This window comes from Prionailurus bengalensis, chromosome D1 (genome assembly GCF_016509475.1).
Source record: "Prionailurus bengalensis isolate Pbe53 chromosome D1, Fcat_Pben_1.1_paternal_pri, whole genome shotgun sequence".
Taxonomy (NCBI): Eukaryota; Metazoa; Chordata; class Mammalia; order Carnivora; family Felidae; genus Prionailurus; species Prionailurus bengalensis.
In genome coordinates, this window is record NC_057346.1 from 69,057,392 (window position 1) to 69,079,423 (window position 22,032).

Sequence of the window (22,032 nt, forward strand, 5' to 3'; positions counted from 1 at the left end):
ATATACACATGGGCATATATGTGCATGCATGTATATGCATGCATAATGCACATATATATACACACACACCTGCATATACATATATACATATGTGTCTTATACATGCACATGTACACGTGGGTATATACACACATGCATATATAAGCATACATGAATACACAATGTACATACATATATATATACACCTGCGTATATACACACTCATGCGTACATGCATGTATATACACACACGTACACACACAATAGGAAGCACATATGGCAGACTTACACTTGTGTTATAGAAAATCAAGATGGGGGCACCTGGGTGGCTCAGTCGGTTGAGCATCTGACTTTATTCAGCTCAGGTCATGATGGTTTCGTGGTTCGAGCCTCACGTTGGGCTCTGTGCTGACCGCTCAGAGCCTGGAGCCTGCTTCGGATTCTCTCTCTCTCTCTCTCTCTCTCTCTCTCTCTCTCTCTCCCTCCCTCTCCCTCCCTCTGCCCCTCCCCCACTTGCACTCTTGTCTCTCTCTGTCTCTCAAAAATAAACAAACACTAAAAAATTAAAAAAAAAATTAAGATGGATGAGTTCTGGAATGGCCCCTGGCCCCCAGGGCTCTTGTTACAGAGCAGAAACAGGAAAGAAAGATAAGGACCACCCCACCCCACAGACTTGTTGTGAGGACTCCTTAGGATAATACTGGTGAAAAAGCCTGGCCTGCCGTGGGCCTCTGGTCACATAGGTCTCTTCCTGGCATTCTGACTGGTCAGCACACAGCATACTGGTCTCTGGCTCACTGGAGCAGGGAGGGAGGTCATCCTGGGATCTGCTTCCGAGATTGCAGGAGGAAGTGGATGGAGGTGAAGGCATGGGAGTGTGTGAGGTCACTTGAAGCCAGACCAATGGAGAAAACTCACTGTTGGAAAAGAGTGAGGAGAGGGCTGGGGCTGGAAGGGCAAGAGCCACATGACCTTGGGCTCTCAGTGAGGGGGCAGCATAGAAGGTAGAGTCTGAGCTCCCCTCCCAGGGCAGTGTAGACAGAGGGCACTATCTAGACCCTTGCGGCAGGCTGGGAACTTGTTTGGGCTTTCACGGTATGTCTCTTGGATGCATTGCCATTAGCCTTTCCTATTAGGGCTTCAGATGGCCTGTGTAAGAAAAGTTGCATGTGTAGGTTTAGCCTGCATGTAAGAAAGGGCTTTGACTTCCTGTGGGTGATCTCTGGGGTTAAAATAAGGAACAGAAAGAAACCTGTGGAGAGACAGGATCCATCTCCCTGGGGAATGACTGAGAAGACTTGATCCCACTGAGGCTCTCTTCTGGTCAGAGGAGGCAAGGGTGCAAGAGGCCGCCCCAGGAGGCAGTGTGATGTCCATCTGGGAAGGTGAGCAGGGCAAGGCTGGGACCCCTGGTTGGAAGGTCATGGCAAGGACAAGGGGGCCCTTTCAGTCTCTTCCCAACTCTGGGGGATGCCCCTTTTGGTTCTAGATGGTTGTTGTAAGTCCTTGTAAGATGGAAAGCCAGGCCTTCTTGGGCCAGGTGAGAAGATGTGATCACCTGTGAACCTGGGCTGTGCAGAGATGCAGTGTATGTGGGAGACATTCCCCTGGCTTCCTCTCACCTCAGCTCAGGTGTTGGATCCAGGTGGCTGTGACTGAGGGTCTTCTGTGTATGACACTCGGAGCTGGGGCTCCTTGTCTTCTGACCACCTGTGAGTGCGTGGGGGTGAAGAGCTTCCTTTTATTGCCTCTGGAATGGAAACTGGCCCTGCGTGGGGGTCCGTTGGCCAGGTACCTAGGAGATGGTAAGTTTGAATGGGGAGCTTGGCAATGTCAATGGTAAGAGGGTTTGGTTTTTAGTTTCGATTTATTTTTTCTATTTATTTAATTGAAACATAAGTTGATATATAATGCATTAGTTTCAAGTGTACAGCGTAGGGATTTGACAGCTCTATACATTATGCAAGGTGCATCACGGTAAGTGTAGTTACCATCTGTTGCTGTACAAACTTATTATGGTATTACTGACTATATTCCCTGTGCTGTCTTTTTTTTTTTTTTTTTTTTATCCCTGTGGCTTACTTCATAACTGGAAGTGTGTACCTCTTAATCCCCTTCACCTGTTTATCCACCCCCACCCCACCCCAAGTGTTGGTCTTTACCTTGAAGCATACCTTGTCTGTGAGCCTTGAGGGTGTGTTCAGGGCTGAGCTTTTCTCCTGGGCCAAACAGCTGCTTTGTTAGAAGGTTCTGTCTGGTGTCCCTCCAGCCCTCAAGTTTTTATAGAACCCTGTCATTTATCCAACACCTGGTCATCCTTTGTGATGCCATTTGGCAGATGATGAGGCCCAGGGAAGACAGAAGGCTGGAGGTCTTAAATATGAGTGTACTAGAGAAACTCTTTGGCCAGAAGGTTTCTTTTTTCATTTGAGAGGTACTTAGGGACTCTGTGTAAACCTTGAACTTGTCCTTTAGATGCCCTGGACTGAGCCCATTACTCATGCTATCACCGGCAATCGGAAGCCCTGAGTTTTTTGGTTTTTGTATTTATTTGTTTGTTTGTTTAGAGAGCGCATGCACATGTGCATGAGGGGCAGAGAGAGGGAGAGAAAGGTTCCCAAGCAGGCTTCCTGGTGTCAGTGCAGAGCCTACCTCAGGGCTCAAACTCATGAACCATGAGATCATGACCTGAGCTGAGATCAGCAGTCAGACTCTTAACAGACTGAGCCACCCATGTGCTCCTGGAGCCCCTGAGTTTTAATTTGTAGCAGCCAGAGACAGGGAAAGGGGGTTGTTTTGTGACTTATGAAGTCACACAGGCAGAACCACAAATAAGGGACTCCAGTTGGCAAAAACCAAATTGCTTCAAGGCTATTCTTGGAAACTAAAGCATCACGTCCTGTTTCTTCCCAGAAAATGCAGAAACCTTTCATATTTCTGGGTAGTTGGTTTTATTTATATTCCGTATCAAACTCTAAAAAGCAACAGCTGGGGAGTGGTTGGCAAGGAAAATTTTAACAAGCGCTTTTACCCAGGATCCTCTGATTTAACTAATCCTTGATTTTCTTTTGGGGAAGGAGGAAGGGTATCCACCAAAAGAATTACACACCAGTCTCTGGAAGAAAGGGCTTGGAACATGGACTCAAAGAGTTCTCCTAAGTCAGCCTTTCTAGTTCATTAACAGAACTACTTCGTACCAAGGATGCTTTCAGTTCATTACTGAAACTTCCTTGTTCCCCAATTTATATTTGGGGAAACTTAAATCTCAGAAGTTAAAGTGAGTTGTCCAAGCCTCCATAACTACAAAGTAGATTTGAACCATATATTCTGAATTGAAAGTTTTATAACGTATATAATTCCTTGACCCGGGAAGCTAGTCCCTTCCTTCTGGTTTGATGACCTTTGTACCATTTGAAGAATACTAATGAATGCTGGTTATCATGTAGCTGATGGGTGCTAAATACATCACACACATGACTGAATTTCTTCCTTGCAAGCCTATGGAGTGGGTGTGATGATCTCCTCTTATAGATGAGAAAACAGGCTGAGAGATACGCTAGATCAGGTGTGCCTAGCAGGTGCGCGAGACCAGGTGCATGCCCCCATCTGCCAGACTCTAACCCCTCTGAGGCTCTTCTGAGGAAACCTACCCCACGTGGGTGTTAGAGTCATTTTTAAGGTCTTTGACTTCAGTGGGAAAGCTGATTGTATAGGCTGAGACCAGACCCTTCAGACCCAGGGATGCAGGTCTAAGCCTTGTGCGAGCTGCTAAGGTACAGTCCAAGGCAGTTCTGTCTGCCGTCCTGCCAGCTCTCTCCACCCCTCTGAACCTCTCTCTAGATAGCAGTGCATTCCTGGAGCCCCTACACCCACCCAGTGCCCTCTCTACCACCTTCAGCTCTCCACTGGAGCCCTAAAATGTTCATTTCTCTTTCGGGGGGTGGGGGGAAGGAAGGGAGGCAGCTGGTGTTGGAAGGAGACAGGTTCTTCCAGTTTGTAAATTATTCTCTGGGAGTCAGGTTCAGCATCATTTTAGGCAAGGAGGAGTTGGAAACTTGGAGAATCCATCTTGCAAAAGTATTTTTCAAACCGGTACGTTCCCCAGACACAAATCTGCCCGCTGTGAGGGATGTGGCACATGTCTCCACATCGGCCGAGAGCCGCCCGGGGCCAGCTCTGCCTTCACACACATATCTCACCCTCCGCAGCAACTCTGCAAGGTGGAGACTGTCACGTCTCTTACAAAAGAAGAAACTGAGGCTCAGAGCTTACATGGCTTGTGTGAGGCCACGAGGGCAGCCAGGGGCCAAGCTGAGCTTTGGACTTGGGCTCTGATGGCCTTAAAGCCTGTAGTTTTCTCTGCACTGCCTGCCCAGCCCCAGAAAGGACTGCAAGATACTGGCTGAATTCAAGGGGTTTTGTATTTGTCCATCCGCTGCCACATCCTTCGTTCGGCGCTGGGCAGAAAAGTGGATCCAAGGATAGAGAGAAACAAAGTGTTCACTCACTCTGAAAAGCAAAGGAGTCTTGCTGTCTGTTTAGCCGTCTTGGTGGCGAGTCTTGTACCTGGGGCAGAGCTGAAGCAGGAGGAGGCTGTGTTTACGTGAGCGGTGCCAAAATTGAGCACTGCAGATGTCACAGGAGCCGAGAGAACATCTGGGAGGGAATCCGTGACTTAGCAGCATCTGGCAAAGCACAGGGCCAGCTCTCCACGTCTGCGGACTTGGTTGGGCTGCGGAGAACAGAGCGGCCAGGTCAGTGCTCGCAGAGGAGAGGGGCCTGGCGAGAAATGGAACTTGGCTAGGCCTGGAGTGGGGAATGTGCCTTCAGCCGAGCACGGTGCCAAGCACGTTGGAGGCTTCTGGGGGCAGAGTAGGGGTGGGGGTGAGGTCCCATGCTGTTGCCAGTGCCCTCTTGGCTGGCAGTGTCTGTGTGTGTGCCCCCGGCAGGCTGCCCCCTACAGGTGGTGCCCTCCAGGCTGCTCTACAGCCTTCTCACGTGTGCTTCTGTCTCCCTGTGCTCTCCCAGCTGCTTTGGTCCTCACTGCCTCCCTCTCCTGTGCCTCCCCACCATCTCCTCTTCCCAGAGACTCCTCTCAGCCCGCTGCTCTGTCTTTGCACCTCACAGCCTGTGGGAGGAGCAGGCCCCCTCCATGATCTGCCCTGGATGCCCCTACCCCTTGTCACGAGTTCTGAACTCCGGACACCTTGACCTTGCTGTCATTCTGCAGCTGTACTGGCTCTTTCCAAATTCAAGCCTGTATGGTATTTCCTTTGCCTGAGAGCCTCTACTCCCTGGTCTTCTAATGAAATTCACCTTGTTCCTAAACTTGTAGCATTTTGGATATTTTGCCCCCATGGCTCCTCTGGCTACCTCTAGGCTCCGTTGGACACCTCCTGATCTGGCTTCCATGCACTGAGTTTGTATTCTAAGACCACTTGCCTATTGTCTTATAACCAGCTCTTTATGCACCTGTCTTCCTCACTAGGCCCCATCTCTGCATCCCCAGCAGCTAGAGCAACCCATGGCTTCTGCTTAGGCGCCAGTAATTGTTGCTGAATGAATGAGTAAAGGATTAAGGAAGAAGACAAACACCATTCTCTGCTTTTAATATTATAAGGCCAGCCCACAATCCACATGCACCCACAATGGCATTTCTGTCTAGAGTGGGAAGCCGCCCAGCCCAAGGGCCTTGTCTGTGTGTTTGCCGACCTCCTCCTGCCAGGCCTCTGTCTGGGGGACCTTGGTATGCTGCATTCTCTTGTTTACAGACCCTCTCGAGCCCTCGTGACAGCTGGGCCGGCCCTAGTTCCTCGACGCTTGTCGTCTTGCACTAGCTTTGGATTCTGGAAAAACAGCTATTGCTTTGGAAAATCAGCCCTAACTTATTTTTGTTCCTTTGAAACTTAAATGACTTTCCAAAGAAATGCCTGAGGTTAGAGTGGTGCACAGGGAAAGGCTGATGGCCAAAACCCCGGCGAGCTATTTTCGTGATGTGAATGAATACCCATCGCGTTTTTCCTTCATCAGCCTATATGCACTTGTTCCAAACAGCTCACAGCTTGGGCTCACAAAGCACAGACTCCTTTTGTCCATCGGGAGGAGACCCACGTGCATCTGTGACTTTCTGTATGTCTGACCCAGGTAGATCCCGTGCTTCCAGCAGGTACTGGCAGTAGACAGAAATTTTGAGAAGTTGCTGTCTGTCACCTATGTAGGGAAAAGACCTCTGGTGACTAAACGAAGGACGACTTTAAAGTTTGGTGTCTAAGGACAGGTGGGAAGGTCATGAAATCTAGGGAGGCGTGTGCTTTGAATTTTTTGCTCTGTGCTCTAATGTCATGTGGCTAGATTACACTAATATTAGTCATCTAATTTGCAGCACCACGAATTAGATGTTTTTGGTGGTGCTAGCTAAATCTGTTGTGCTTTTCTGTCCCCCCCCCCCCCCGCCCCCGCCACCTTTTACTAGTTATTATTTCTGGAACTACAGTATCTGGCTCATAGCAAGATCGACCAGGTAATGCTGACATCAGCCAGGGTGTATCTTTGAACAGTCTGTATGTATTTCTTTTTAGCCAGTGAGGGGGAGTGGGGTGTTGGTGGGGAGGCAGAGATTGCCAGCAAGACAGCATGGCCGGGTCAGAAGATATGATTGTACGTCTTCTATAGATGATTTATGTTTAGCACTCATTATTACGCTTAGGGTGTTTAACATCTTAAAGGAATTTTATTTTTCCCTCTCGGCACCCATCCCCCCTACCCTGTCCTCATTGCCATGGAGCTCACCTCTGCCTCCACCTACCTTTGCAGGTGTGACGTTTCTCTAGGTACTTGATGGTGTTCTCCTGCATCCTCTCCTCACCACTGCTCTACACGGCTCCTAAAACATGGGGGAAAACGAGGACGAGAAGCAGACCCAGGCCGGGCAGGTTTTCGAGAACTTTGTCCAGGCTTCCACGTGCAAAGGCACCCTCCAGGCCTTCAACATCCTCACGCGACACCTGGACCTAGACCCTCTGGACCACAGAAACTTTTATTCCAAGCTCAAGTCCAAGGTGACCACCTGGAAGGCCAAAGCCCTGTGGTACAAATTGGACAAGCGTGGATCCCACAAAGAGTATAAGCGAGGGAAGTCTTGTATGAACACCAAGGTAAGGAAACACCCTGGGCGGACATCTCTTACCCGAGTGGGGTGTGTGGGTTGGCTCGTTGGGAGGTCAGGAAGCTGTTGCCGTCTTGCCATCCTGAGGTTCCTAAGAGGCATGGGTGTGTATTCTCAGTTTGCTCGGTTCAAGGTTTCTTTTGTACCTGCACAGCTTATCCTGGGTGGGAGCTCGTGTCTTATCATGGTGGCCTCAGCTTCTCTTCTTGTGCCCTCTCCAAAGCAGACGGAATAAAGGCATGCCTGGCATTATCCTCCTTCTACTATTACCATTTCCACTACTACTTCTAGTAGTTACTATTTATTGAGCAACTTTTTTGTGCCGGGCACTTTATAAACATGGTCCCAATGAGCACTACATGGTCCTTTCGGTCATTTTAGAGCTATGGAAACCAAGAGTCCATTATCTTCCCCAAGATCACACAACAAGAAGGCGACCTTGGTCTGTCTGATTCTAGAGACTGTGTCCTAAATTCCACTCCCCTGGGAGCCAACATTGTAGAAAGATCCCTTGACTTTAATTGGCTAAGAAATAGGTCTTTCGTCCTTACTGCCTTTTCCTCCCTCTCTCTTTCTCTACTGCCTCCCTGCCCTCTTCCCCAGGATGCATTTCTGTGCTCAGGATCTCACGTGCAGTTAACCCTCCACAGCTGGTTACTTCCCCCATTGTTTGGCCATAGGCAACCTCGGTGAACATGGCCTAGGAAGCGCATCACCTCTCTTCTAGCACCGTAGTGCCCATTGCCGAATGGGCAGCCGGAAGTCATGACTTCCCAGCTGGCCCCTGGGGGCTGTCAGCCCTGGGCAGTGGTCCAGGCCGTATGTTTAGGTTAAAAGTGAGCGTGCTGAATTTAGACCTCACAGGAGGTGGTTCAGCCAGAGCCCTTGGAATTTTAGTCGGTGCCAATCCCAGACAAGAGGATTGAACTCTCCATGGCGATCAGGACTGTTGTGTTTTTGTTTTGGTGATGAGGAGCTGTTGAGTGTACCGTGGGAGACGGCTGCTTTCTCCTGTCCCTGGGGACACGGCTGCCAGAGCTCCTCCAGGTCTGGGGCGCACTGACTTTATGGGGCATAAGAAGAGCATTGCACCAGGCCAGCACTCCAGCCCAGAGCTCTCGCCATCCAGGCGGTGTCTGCCTGTAACCCGCCAAGCTTCAGCCCTGTGCAGAGGAGATGAAAGCTTTAAAGAAAAACGAGAGCAAGGGGTGTAACTGGTATCCGAGGCAGCACCCGGGCCTGGCTGCTGTAACTTCATGGCTCTGGGAGGCTCTCGGACACAGAGAGGGGGGAACTGTTTGTTTTCAAAGCATCACCCTTTTCAGTAGGTACATTTGGCGGCGTTCTTTTAGAAACGTCCCAGAGAGGCCAGGTGACCGAGCTGCAAGATGTTTGCTCAGGGAGATTTTTAGAGGCCTTATTTTATTAGGAAATGTGGTGGCCTCATGCACTCACCAGTTTCTAGCTGTTGAGGGGACTCTCTTGGAGATCTGAAGACAGACCTTCAGACGGAGTGAGCCAGCAGGGGCTCACTCCATGGGATGGAGACTTGACCGCCAGGACGTTGGGCATTTTTCAGAAATCACTGGTTGGTTGCCTGGCCTGTCTGGCCGGCCCCTATTTTACAAGGTTTGATGGGTGGAACGAGAAGAGTCCTTGTGGACTCTTGTGGTTGGCAGGTCACCCCTGGGGCCTGAGGTACAAAGGGAAAGCACTAACATCTGTAGTCAGTGATGCTGGGTGAGAGTGTATCTTGCTCAGAATTTTATACCTTGTGGGAGGAGGAACACAGACATTTCAGATGTGTGGTAGCCAGATGACCTAGATCCTGAAGTGTGGAAGACACCTTTGAAAATGTGCTCTAGGGGCACCTGGGCGGCTCAGTGGGTTGACTGTCCGACGTTGGCTCAGGTCATGATCTCACGGTTTGTGGGTTCGAGCCCTGCATTGGGCTCTGTGCTGACAGCTCAGAGCCTGGAGCCCGCTTCAGATTCTGTGTCTCCCTGTCTCTCTGGCCCTCCCCCACTCGTGCTCTGTCTGTCTGTCTGTCTGTCTGTCTCTCTCTCTCTCAAAAATAAACATTAAAAATTTTTTTTTGAATTATTAAAAAAAAAAGAAAATGTGCTCTAAGTATGGCTGTGACTGTGTGAGGTCACTTGAGCTGCACACTTCAGAAACCCAACTCAAACCTAAACAAAAAGGGAAATCATTAACTTGTATAAACAGGGAGGTCCAGACACTCAAAGTCTTTCCCATCCTCTGTCCTTCCATGTATCCCTTGGATGTTTTGCTCTATGTTGGCTCCATTCTTCCCTCCTGCAAACACATTTTGTCCATGTTGGTGGCCTGTAGTTCATATCTTTATAGGTGTGTGACCCAAAGACTAGATTCTCTGTCCTCCTGCCTAATGCTGATTACAATCTCAGGGAAGGATTCTGATTGGCCCATCTCTGGACCAATTATTGTGCCCAAACTGAGGGAAACGGCTACTGTCTTTGGTGGCCCTTTCAAGCATCACATGATTGATATGAGGGAGGCGCAGATTCCCAAGGTCATAGAGGTGTGAGACAGATAAATAACAGGTGTCTTTTGTGGTGACTATTTATTTGCATTCCGGTTATGGTATAGTCTCTCTCTGTACTGGATTCATGTGGATGGGTAATGCCCTGCTCTAAGAGCATAGAGTTTATATCCTCCTTGTTGTGAGTCAAACAAAACACAGAACGTGGCTCCTCCCTCTCCTGACATGAACAGACACTGTCTTGCTCACACACCCCACTTAGGTATCCTTGGGTGTAGTGGTTTATGCTGAGCATCAGCCAGACAAGAAATGCTGGGTATTAGCATGCACATGGGTGATCATTAATGCTGAGCCGTAGAACACAGCTGTGTCAGGTACCAGGCATACAGCCAAGCTCCTGGTCAGGCCACAATTAGAGTAGAAATTCATGAAATTTAGCCAGAAGCCCCACCTTTCCATGGATGTGGACACATCTGAGCACCATCTGGAGTGGATCTGGGCTTCAGCATTTCACAAGCATTTATCAGCAGCTACCATGTGCTCAGCATTGTGCTGCTGTCTCTATTCCAGCAGTGAGTGGGGTGTGTGTGTGTGTGTGTGTGTGTGTGTGTGTGTGTGTGTGTGTTGGCAGTGGGGGTTGGGAGAGATGGACCAGGATCTGTTTGGAGAAGAAAGTCTCTGGTGGAGTTGCCAGGAGACCGGGAGAAAATCAGACAGAGTTGTTAGAGCAGTGGCTTTAATCTAACTTGCACAATCTCACTCGGGATCATTGTTTATTATTGATGATTAGTTATGAGGGTTTTGTCAGGCACTTAATCATTCTTTCTCTGGGTGTGACTTGTTTGGATAAGGATAGAGTGAACCAAGGATTGAGCCAAATTAACTCTTTTTGGACTATTATTGGCTCTGCATTATGGCAGGACCCAGATCAAATGTAACATCCACCTATGGAACGTTCCTGGGGAAAATAGCCCAGGAGGGAAAAAAAATACAAAGTTTAGTATGGGAATTGCCATCATTGCAAAATTGTTGAGTCTGGTCTTTTATTTTATGTGTACCCAATACCAGAAGGGACTTGAGAGAATGTTGTGTACAATCTCTACATTTGACAGGTGACATACATGGGGACCCAGGACCCTGAAGTTATTTGTGTGAAGCTAGCAGGTGGCATTGACAGGATTTGGGTGCTGTTGATTGGTTTTGCTCAAATATTCTTTGGTTCGTTCACTTGATCTTGGCCAAAAGGCCGAGAAGTGATTCTTCTTTTGTTCATTCATTCAGCAGGCATTTCGAGTGCCCTGTGTCTTACCAGGCACCTGACAGGAGAGATGGCTTGAAAGGCAAATAAGAAGTGTCTCTGAGTGGTTCAGGAGATAGAAACATAATTATGTCTATGTTTCTTAGCTTACTTAGTCATTCACAAGGTGAATAATGATTGAGTAGCTACTGTGTGCCAGGCACTCATCTAGGTACCAGTCAGCCACTAAATAGCTCTGTGGCCTTGGGAGGGTTACCTAAATCCCCGATCCCCAGCGGTATTCTCTGTAATATGAGGATAAGAATGGTCCCTCTCTCATGGAGTTGCAGTGAGGATTAAATAAGACAGTCTTTGTGAAGTATTCAGAATGCTGCGTAGTACATCATAAGTGATCGGCAAGGGTTGAGCCATTATTTTCAGTGCTTTCCTAAGTGTATGAGACAGGTGTGAACACTGTTCTGCAAGAGTACAGAAAAGCAATGAGTAAGTATGACTGGAGCAGTCTGGGAATGCTTCCTGGAAGAGAAGGTGTGATTTGGAGCTTGACATCGGAGTAGAAGTTTGCCTTGCTGAGCTGAGGGAACACAAGGCAGAGAGCCGTATTCCCGGAAGACTATGTTGCTGTGTAACAGGAACGAAGGGGTGGATGAGGAATGGGGAGAGGGGAGGGGGGGAGGGCCAGAGAAAGCAGAATTGATGGATGCAGGGGCAGGCCAGAAAGAACGGCCTCCTGGGGCCAGGACGTGAGGAGAGGGTCTCGCAGTCAGAGGACTTGGGGGACCATTGAGGATGGGCTCCAGATTCCCAATCTAGGGTTCCTCCTACCACCATCCCTGGGGTTGCTCAGTAATCACAGATAACCAAGGCAGACCAGAAGGCATTTGTACATCACCGCCATAAAAACATGCTTGCAGGAAATGACTCATGGGCTCTTGTCACCAGCAGGAATGGGGCCAGCCTATAAAATGAAAACTGTTGGGTTATCTGGTGAGAAGGAAATGTCTGTATTTTGGGAACATCCAGCAGGGTCACCCCATACCTTTTGTCCCTCACTGTGACCCTTGCCCATCTCTGCCTCTGCGGTGGCTCCCCAGTGGTGGGTGGCCCGGGCCTGGGTGATGCAACTGGTTCCCAAGCTTCATAAGCAGAGCACGGCAGGAGGCAGGGAGGTAGGGCAGGAAGGGTGAAGCTAGGAGGGAAGGCTGCTATCTCCTGGCCGAGATAAGGCTATCTGACATTCCGGACCTCTGAAATCACCCACCACGGCCCTCGAAGCTGGGCTCTGTTGCACTGGCTGGGGCACGTCAGGTTCCCGTTTGCCTAATATGGACAGCTGCAGGCATAGCCAGCCTACAGAGCAGGGGATGGTCTCTGCGGGGTGAGACTCTGTCGGTGACCTCTGGATTTGTCCTCTTACCTGGAATGGCCTCCTGGCACTGGTTAGACACGTTTTTAAGCCTGGGTTACAATGGGCTTGGGTTAGTTCCTGCGCTTGTCACCTCTGCTCCACACGGAGGTTGCAGGCTCAGCATGAGAGCATGCGCTGGACATTCTATACGAGCTTCAGTGACTCCAATCCCTCAAATATTAAACCGAGATAAAAAGCTCTCTTTTTTGGCTGTCTTCGTGGGAAGTGGTTAATTTGGGTTCACTGTGGTTCATTTTTATAAGTACAGTTATAAAGACTTCTTTGTCTTTTTAAGGGAAAAAGAACGAATTCGTTTTCTTTAAAAAAAAAAGAAGTGTGTGCTTATGATTTAAAAAAAATTCAAGCAGGACAAGAACATGTACTAGGTGTATGAAATGTATCTTTTCCCCATGCCCCCAGGTCCCAACCATAGAGGCCACCACCATTTCCACGTGCTCTTGCTGACGGTCTACATGGGTATGCATGGCTGCGTGCATGCATTATGGATGTGTACATCCCCCCACTCCTGACTTTTTATGGAAAAACGTTTTGGTTTTTTGGTTTTTTTGGGGGGGGTTTTATTGTTGTTTTTTGCATATTGTGCATCTTGCTTTTTTCACTTAAATCTATCTTGGAGATTGTTTTATATCAGTATGTGGGGCTCTCATCCTTTTATTATTTTCAGGGTTTTTTATGGCTTCCCGTCTCACAATTTATTTTACTGCTTCGCTCGTTCAGAGTCTATTGCCATCCTAAATGGTGGTGCAGTACATTTCCGCACAGACTTTGTATATACATAAGAGCATGTCTGGGAAAGTTGTGAGGATTTCTGAGCCCAAGGGTGTGTGCATCGCATTGGAAATATTATAGGCATTGTTGTGTTCTCCCTGGACCTTCTTTTGGGGGACGCTCACCACCAATGGGGCCAAGAAGAGCCCATCTCTGAAAGGGGGCTGCCACAGCAGGATATTGCCTACTTGGATCTCTTAGGCCTTGCTGAGTGGGCATTGGGATGGACACCCCTTGAGTCCTGGAGTCTGGGCGGTGTGGCCTCGAACAGAGCAGTCCAGTAGCAGTAAGGCAGGGATGGCTGCCACCTCTGAAGCCATCTCAGTCACAGCCAAAACAACTGAATTGCTATTGTTATCGCCCAACGTCTGCATAGTGCTTTACAGTTGCAAATATAGTTGTGTATTCATGGTTTCTTTAACAGGTTTGCTTTATCAGTGAAGGTGAGTGCTCTTTAAAAGGGGAACCACTGGGGCGCCTGGGTGGCGCAGTCGGTTAAGCGTCCGACTTCAGCCAGGTCACGATCTCGCGGTCTGTGAGTTCGAGCCCCGCGTCAGGCTCTGGGCTGATGGCTCAGAGCCTGGAGCCTGTTTCCGATTCTGTGTCTCCCTCTCTCTCTGCCCCTCCCCCGTTCATGCTCTGTCTCTCTCTGTCCCAAAAATAAATAAATGTTGAAAAAAAAAAATAAAAATAAATAAAATAAAAAATAAAAGGGGAACCACTACAAGTGTGTATTTTTCTCTTTGAATTTCATCACATAATGGGAGCTTGTAGAGCCGTGGCCCACAGAAGATGTGCATGGCTTGTGCTGAACACAGGCCCCTTCCTGGCCTAGCTAACTTGTTCTCTGTGTGATCCAGTTTAAGCAAGCATCACCTTCTTCAGGAAGCCCTCCCTGAGTTCTTCTCTACTTCCCCTTCTCTTATTCCATCTTCAGTCTGGGTTTTGTGCCCACTGGGGACTCCCAGACTCTGGTCCTACCAGATCTTGCTGATTGGTGTCCCCCCACCTTGGTTGTTTTTTGTGTCTCTTTCTCACTGTGGGCTCCTTGGGGACAGAGACATGCCTGGCTCATCCCCAGGTCTCAAGCACCCAGTTGGTTTTTAAACCAGGTATCAGTAGAGTGATGGTGGCTATATTCTCTGATTCTCTAGGCCGGTGTTGTCTAGTAGAAATATGATGCAAGCCACATGTAATTTAAAATTTTCTAGTAGCGACATTTAAAAAGCACCCAAAGTGGTGAAATTGATTGTAATAATATGTTTTATTTAATGTATCTACAATATTATTTCAACCTGTAGTCAATATAAAAAAATACTACTGAGATATTTTACATTTGTTTTTTTTTTTATTAAGTCTCTGAAATCCCATATGTATTTTACAGCTCATCTCAGTTCAGACTAGCCACATTTCAAATGTTCAATAGCCACATGTGACTAGTGGCTGTTCAATTGTATACAGCACTCAATGTTCCATCATACTTGTCACCTTGTAGAAGCAACGTGGCTGCTGCAGTTCCAGCCACCACATCTGCTTCCAAGACAGGAAGAATGTAGAAGGTGCTGCCCTAGCTACAAACATTGCCTTATCACGTGTTTCCAGAAACCTCATTAAACTATGAGATCCATGGGGGCAGGAGTTATTGTCTACACTTTGCTGACTCTCCAGCACCTAGAATAATCCCTGGCAAATGGTAGGTATTTGTCACAGGTTAGATCTTCAAGACCAGATGCTTAGAAGATGTTTGGAGTATAAGGTGTTCATTAGCAATCAAGAGTTGTGAAAGCAATGGGAGAGGAAGTACCATTGGACAGAAGAAGACTGTACAAAGAGAACCAAATGCCTGCGGGTTCAAGCAGTTGGGTTATTTCCTACTTGGCATTTCAGCAGGTGAATTCTTCAAAAGACAAGGTAGGAGGCCACACAGACCTCAGGGTTACAGAGTGGTCAGTTATGAGCTTCCAGTTCTCTCTATAGCATGTTGAACCTATATGAATACAAACAGTATACTATATAACATATAGTTACAAGAGTGCAGAGTTAAGGACGGTAAGTTGTAAATATAATAACATATACGTGTATTCTTTTATCTATCACATATTACATAAGAACTCTTCACCTTAAACTTCAATGCAGCTTTTTGGGAAGAAAACCCAGATATGTTCCAACTTCAGAGCCTGCTCAGAGCCTTCAGCTATATGTAACATATCTTACTTGCCACCTGACGTGCTCCCCACCTCCTCTTATGCATCATAGTCTTAAGAGATATAAATACAGCTTTGCAAGCTGTCACCAAACATTTGTCCATGGGAGTTTAGCAGTGGGAAGATTTTTTATTCTTACATCCTTTCTCTAGGAGAGAGCTGTCTAAATCTGAGGAGCATACATGGGAAAATTCCTTTATGTCCAAATCCACAGAATAAGCCCGGGGAAGTTTCCTTCACCCCTTCACCCAAGGAGCTAGCGTGGCAGTGTTCACAGCTGTTTATTGATTTCTCTAGCTTTAAGAAAGTGATCTCTTGATTTACTTTTCCCCCACCCCATTCCTCATGGCTTTTTTTTTTTAATTGTGGATATACATGAAATTTGCTATTTTAACCATTTTAAGTGTATAATTCAGTGACATTAATTACATTCACAGTATTATAGAACCATCACCATTTTCCATTTCCAAAATTTTTCTTCACCCCAAACAGAAACTCTGTACCCATTAAGTGATAACTCTTTTGTCCCCTCTCCCCCAGGCCCTGGTAACCTCTGACCTACTTTCTGTCTCTATAAAATGTCCTATTCTAGGCATATCAGATAAGTGGAATCATATAATATTTGTTTTTATGTGTCTGGCCCTTATCTCACTTAGCATAATGTTTCAAGGTTCACCCACGTGGTAGAATCCATTCCTCTTTTTCTCTGACCTTAATAATATATTTTATTTAACCCAATGTGTCAAAAATAGTACCATTTCAACATGTAATTACTGTAAAAACCATGAGTAAAATATTTTACACTTTTTTTTTTTTTTTTAAATTTTTTTTAACGTTTATTTATTTTTGAGACAGAGAGAGACAGAGCATGAACAGGGGAGGGGCAGAGAGAGGGAGACACAGAATCTGAAACAGGCTCCAGGCTCTGAGCTGTCAGCACAGAGCCGGACGCGGGGCTCGAACTCACAGACCGTGAGATCAGGACCTGAGCCGAAGTCGGACGCTTAACCGACCAAGCCACCCAGGCGCCCCTATTTTACACTTTTTAAACTAAGTTTTCAAAATACATTTTACTCTTATACCACATCTCTATTTGGAGGCTTAATTTTAATCACAAATACCTAGTCTGTATTTAGATTCCATAAATTTTAAGTAGAGGAAGGAGACTCGCATATCCAAGTTATCCCAACCATACTTAAAAGATTTCCAGTGATTGAATCCAGTATGAGAGTTTTTAAAATTTTTATTATGGTGAAATATACATAACACTTACCCTTGTTAAGTATTTTTAAGTGAGCAGTTCAGTGGCATTCGTGCATTTACATTGTTATGCAACCATCACACCACCCGTCTCTCAACCCCTTTTTTTTTTTTTTTTTTACTCATCCAACCTGAAACATCCCAGACTGTACTCCGTAAACAATAATTCCCCACTCTCTCCTCCCCCGTCCCCTAGCAATCACCATTCTGCTTTCTGCCTTTATGAATCTGACTACTCTAGGTGCCTTAATAAGTGGAATCATACAGTATTTGTCCTTCTGTGACTGGCTTATTTCGCTTTGCATAATGTCCTCAAGTTTTATCTACATTGTAACGTGTCAACTTCCTTCCTCCTGAAGGCTGAATAATTCCACATCGTACGTATATATACCACGTTTTGTTTGTCCATTTGTCCATCCATGGACACTTACTTTGTTTCTACCTTTTGGCTCTTGTGAATGATGCTGTTGTGAACCCTGGTGTACGGGTATCCGTTCAGGTTCCTGTTTGTGGAACATCTGGGACATCTACTGAGGAGCAGAATTGTTGAGCCACGTAGTAATTCTGGGTTCAACTTCTGAGTAACAACCCAACTGTTTCCACCTGCTTGTGTTTATTTTAAATTGCCATCCTTGAGTTAGATTTCCCACAATTATTATTTCATTAAAGAAATCATTTCAAGTGTCTCCTACATACATGCCAGATACCAGGGATACCTCAGGAAAGAGAACAGAAAAAAAATTCTCTGCCCTCTTGTACTTTGTGTTCTTCTCAGTAAGAGGCAGAGCATGTGTGCGTGTGCGCGTGGTCAGTGCTAGGATGAAAATAAAGAGAAGAGAAAGCAAGGTGAGGGGGATGTGGGTGTCCGAAGCAGAGGTGGGTTGCTGTTTTATATAAGGACGTGCTGGGAAGGCTTCTGTGTGACAGTAACATTTGAGCCAAGAACTAAAGAAAGCGAGAACGTGAGCATATGGCTCCTAGAGGGAAGACAATTCTAGACAGCGGGAACAGCAGTAGGTACAGAGGTACCGACAAGTGAAGGTGCTGGGTATTTCTGGAAACAGCGAGAAGACTGATGAGATTAGATGGCCCCAGGTGGGGTCCAGGAAGTGAGCCCAGACTGTGTGGGCCATGGGGCCTCTGGGAGGGCTTTGCCTTTTATTCTGACTGAGATACAAAGCCATGGAAGGCTTTGGAGTAGAGACCCACAAAACTCCACCATGAAAGGGACTGTGGGATCTGAGTGATGCTGGAAGTGAAGGTAGACCAGTCTTCCAACTGTGCGTAACAGCTGTCTCAGCCATAAGGAATTTATTGTGTCCTGTGCTTGTTTGTCTTAGAGGGAAAGACGCAACAGATTAGGAAAAGGCTAAAACCAGCCTTGCTGCCCAGGTTTGGGCAGACCTGGTCATTCTGATTTAAAGTCTTGGAAAGAAAGAATCCTCCAGACTGTCCCCAGAACTGAACCCTACCCATGAAGAAGTATTCCCATTAATTTACTCCTTTACTCCCTCATCGAGTGGCTGCTAAGAGCTGACTCTCTATGTTGGGCCCCAGAGAGAAAGATGAAGACACAGAAGGCCCCTACACTTGCGGGGCTTTCTGTCCAGTTAGCAGGGAACAGAAGCACACAAAGATAACTTTATCCTGTCATCCCAAGAAGGACATTGTGATGTGGGTGTTGTGATAGACCTGGGGAAGGGAGTTGATTCTAGATAGGGTGACAGGGAGGTGGCATTTAAGCTGAAGTCTCTAGGTGAGAAGGAGTCAGACAAAGAGTTGGTTGTTCAGAGAGGACAGCAAGTACAAAGGCCCTGAGGTGGGAAAGCTCTTGGTCATTTGGAAGAAGCAGCCAGGCAGCCAAGACAGGGCTGGGGTGAGCCAAGGGGATAGTGATACAGGGAAGGTTGGGGTGGTGACTAGGAGGCAGATCATTGAAGGGCCTTCCATGTAGTCTGTTTTGCCAGTGTTTGCCTATTATGAGAACTCTCTTTGACTGCTTACTAAGTATTATGATGCTGCCTCTGTTTCTTCTGTGAAGTGGGAATAATAATAGTTATTATCTTACAGGGCTGAGGTGAAGGTTATGTGGGAAATATACCTAAAGCACTTAAAGTACCTGGTAGCGGTTAATTACCTCCTTCTCCATGAAAGGCTCCTGTTGCATTTGTGACACAACTTTCCTGATCCATCTTTGCAGGTGTCTTCGTGTTCTTTCTTCTTTTCCATAGTGCGTACCCCAAGGGCTTGGGCCTGACTCCTTTGCTTCTGCTGGGGGTGCTCTCTCAGGAGAAGCTTTTGCTACACTCAGCTGTCACTCCCCACAAAGATGACTGTCTATAGTCCCTACCTTCTTGAACCCCATGGCCCCACGTAGGCACTTCTGGATGTCTTTAGGATGCCCCTTGGGCACTTTTAAGCCACATTCACCAACTTCTTTCTGACACCTGCTTCTCTTCCTGTTTCTTCACTTGCTCTCATCATTTCCTGAGTTGTTCTGTGCCTTCCTTTACAATTCCAATCACGCCTGTCCCTTCTCTCCGTTCCCAGTTGGGAATGGCGGCAGTGACCTCCTACCCAAGTGATCCGGTCACCAGTCTCTGAACTCCCCTTTGCCTTTCTCCCTCTCCAGCCCTGCCACCCAGCCCTGTGGAGCCTTCCTTCAGAAATAAGGATCTGACTTTGGTTTGCTCAAATCTGTGGCTCCCCAGTGTCTGTCATACCCTCCCGCCCCCAGCTTGGCCTGGTGCCCTGGCTGATCATCCGGCTCCTGCCTCACCAGCCTGGTGTTCCAGAACAGCCTTCCCGCCTGTCCCATCCTAGCCACACTGCGCCCCTTGCTCCCCGCCTTCTCCCCCTCCTGCTCTGGCCAGCGGCCCATGGCCCCTCCCCCCCTGAACCCTCTCCTCGGAGGCCCTTCGCCTGAGTGGTTCCAGCAGCTGCCACCTGCCACCTCTGCCCCAGCCACCCCTTCCCAGCACCCAGCACCGCTCGGCCTAAACTCCTCTGAAATGCTCCTCTCCAGTCACGTCTCAGAGCTGCCACTGCTGTGGCCAGGCTGCCCTCACCGGACCTGGTGCCGGCCCAGGCCCCTGTCCTCTGCCAGCTCCTCCCTTGCCTCCCCTGCCTTCATTTCCCTGCCTGTCCTGGAGCCCGTGCTCGTTCCCCGCGGTTGTGTCAGGCAGCTTCTCAGTGCCCTGACTGCAGGCTGACCCTGCCTTGGGAGGTCTGCCCTGAACTCACCCTGGTGGAGAAGGTAGCAGAGTGGACGGGTGGTCTCAGGACCACCCTGTGCTGAGCGTCCTGGTGCAGCCTTGTAAGAAAGCCCAGCCAGTTTTCTAACCCGCTCCCTTCCTCTGGCTCCCTGTCCATCCCTCTGCCCCCTTCCTTTAAGCAGCCGTCGCTTCTCATGAAACTGATGGCATCAGATCTGTTTCTTCTCTTCTCGACCGAATTCTCAGGGAAGATGATCTCTGTACCCCTTCCTCCATGGTTTCACCTCCCTCTTGTTCTAGCTTCCTTCCTATCACACCAGTAGAGACGATTTTTTTCAGGGTCACTGGGGGCCCTGCAGACCATGACGACTTGTGTATCCTTGCCTACTCGGCACCTTGCGGACGTTGGACGTGGCGGGGTCAGCATCTCCTTGAAAGTCTTTTCCCCGGAGAGAGGTGCCTGGGTGAAGTCCGTGAGCCCTGGCCCTTGGGGGAGGGGAGAATGTAGGTGACGCTCCCTTGCAAGGAACTGTAAACCTGATTATCACCAGGTTTAAATTCTTCCAGTGTTTCCATGCTTTCTTGGCAGGAGGGGTTGCCATGAAAAGCACATCACAGGCCTTTGTGCTGCTGCTGCTGAACTCAGCGACAGGTGTGGGTGGTGTGGATTTACGAGCCCTGCGAGTGCTGCCGGAGCCTTTTGTATTCTCCCCTCTCAGATTTACTCCAGGGCTCCAGACCGTACTGAATGACTTCTCCTTTATTAGAACTTACTGATGCATCACAATGGCATAAAGCTTTTCTGCTCGTGAAGCAATTTTGCCTCTAGCATCTCACTTGATTCTCGTACCAACTCGGTGAGGTAAAAAGGGCTGGGGTTACCATCCCTACTTTCTAGATGGGGAAACTGAGGCTCAGCCAGATTAAGGGACTTGCCTGGAATTTCATGGGGATAAATGGAAGAATGCAAGAATGTTCAAAACCAGGGGTCCCAGACTGTGGTGCCCAGTTAACTGACCTTTGGGTGAGGACCTCCCTGTAGGCAGTGACTGTCAGAAATACGATGTCCATCGTACCTCCAACCACACTGTTTCTTCAGCACTTAGTACTGAGTGTCAAAGATAGGGTGGGGAGGGGGGACTCAGATGTCATTCTTACTTTATTTTCAAAAGAAATCCTGTCTGAAATATTTAAGGTGGACAACAGCATTACTTTGTATTTATGAATTCATGATTTTAGAATTTCACATTTGACTGTTGGCTTATTAGATGTTCTCAGCTAATGTCCCGGTACATGAAGCCCTTTAGATGGATGTGGCAGTTTAAGATTTGGGGTTAAAGATGGCATTTTCAGCCTTATATCAGCTTCAGCAAATAATTTATTTCATTTTATTTACACAAATGTAAAAAGGAGGAGTTTCAAGTAAGAGTTTTTAACAGCTCGCGTTGCAATCTCTCTGATGCAATAATTCATTATTTCAAACAGTCGGTTAGGTAGATCTATCTAACTTGTTTTAGGATTCAACTTTGAAACCCAAAGTTTCTGATCTGCAAAATGAAGGTAATATTACCCCCTTTCAAGGAGCTGTTGTAAGTAGAAAATGCATCCACCTAGATGAGAGCCCACAATGTTGTAAGCATTCAGTAAATGGTAACTTCTTATTTTGCCCCACAGGTTTGGGGAAAAGGTTTACAAGTGCCCCCTGTGCTGGGGATTCATGGCAGTGCTGCTCTGGTCTGTGGTTTTTTGGGTTGGGGGGTTGTTTTTTCTTTCTTTCTTTTTTTTTTTTTCAGAGCAGTTTTAGGTTCACGGCAAAATTGAGGGGAAGGTACAGAGATTTCCCATATACTCCCTACCCCTACGCATGCACAGCCTCTCCTGTTATCAACATCCTGCCCCAGAGTGGTATATTTATTACAATTGATGAACCCACACTGACACACATCGTCACCCAAAGTGCACATTTACCTTAGGGTTCACTCTTGGTGGTGTTCATTCTAGGGGTTTGAACAAATGTATAGTGTCCTGTGTCTGTCATTATGGTATCAGACAGAGTGTTTTCATGTCCTAAAAATCCTCTGTGCTCTGCCTGTTTATCCCTCTTCCTGAACCTTCCCGGCCACTGGCGACCACGATCTTCTTACAGTCTCCACAGTTGTTTGACCTTCTTTTCCAAAACATCACGTAGTTGCGATCACATAGTAGGTAGCATTTTCAGACTGGTTTCTTTCAC

At 47.6% G+C, this 22,032-nt stretch overlaps 1 protein-coding gene across 12 annotated transcripts in view; it reads left to right on the forward strand.

Moving 5' to 3' along the window:
* The window catches only part of MICAL2 (microtubule associated monooxygenase, calponin and LIM domain containing 2), a 223,587-nt gene that overhangs the window by 42,687 nt on the left and 158,868 nt on the right, over window positions 1-22,032 (forward strand). For all 12 annotated transcript variants that reach the window (XM_043580680.1, XM_043580682.1, XM_043580687.1 and 9 more), the window contains exon 2: window positions 6,793-7,133. In XM_043580680.1, coding sequence (XP_043436615.1) covers window positions 6,870-7,133 — 264 coding nt within the window. In that variant the 5' untranslated portion in view covers window positions 6,793-6,869. The remainder of the gene's footprint in view (window positions 1-6,792; window positions 7,134-22,032) is intronic.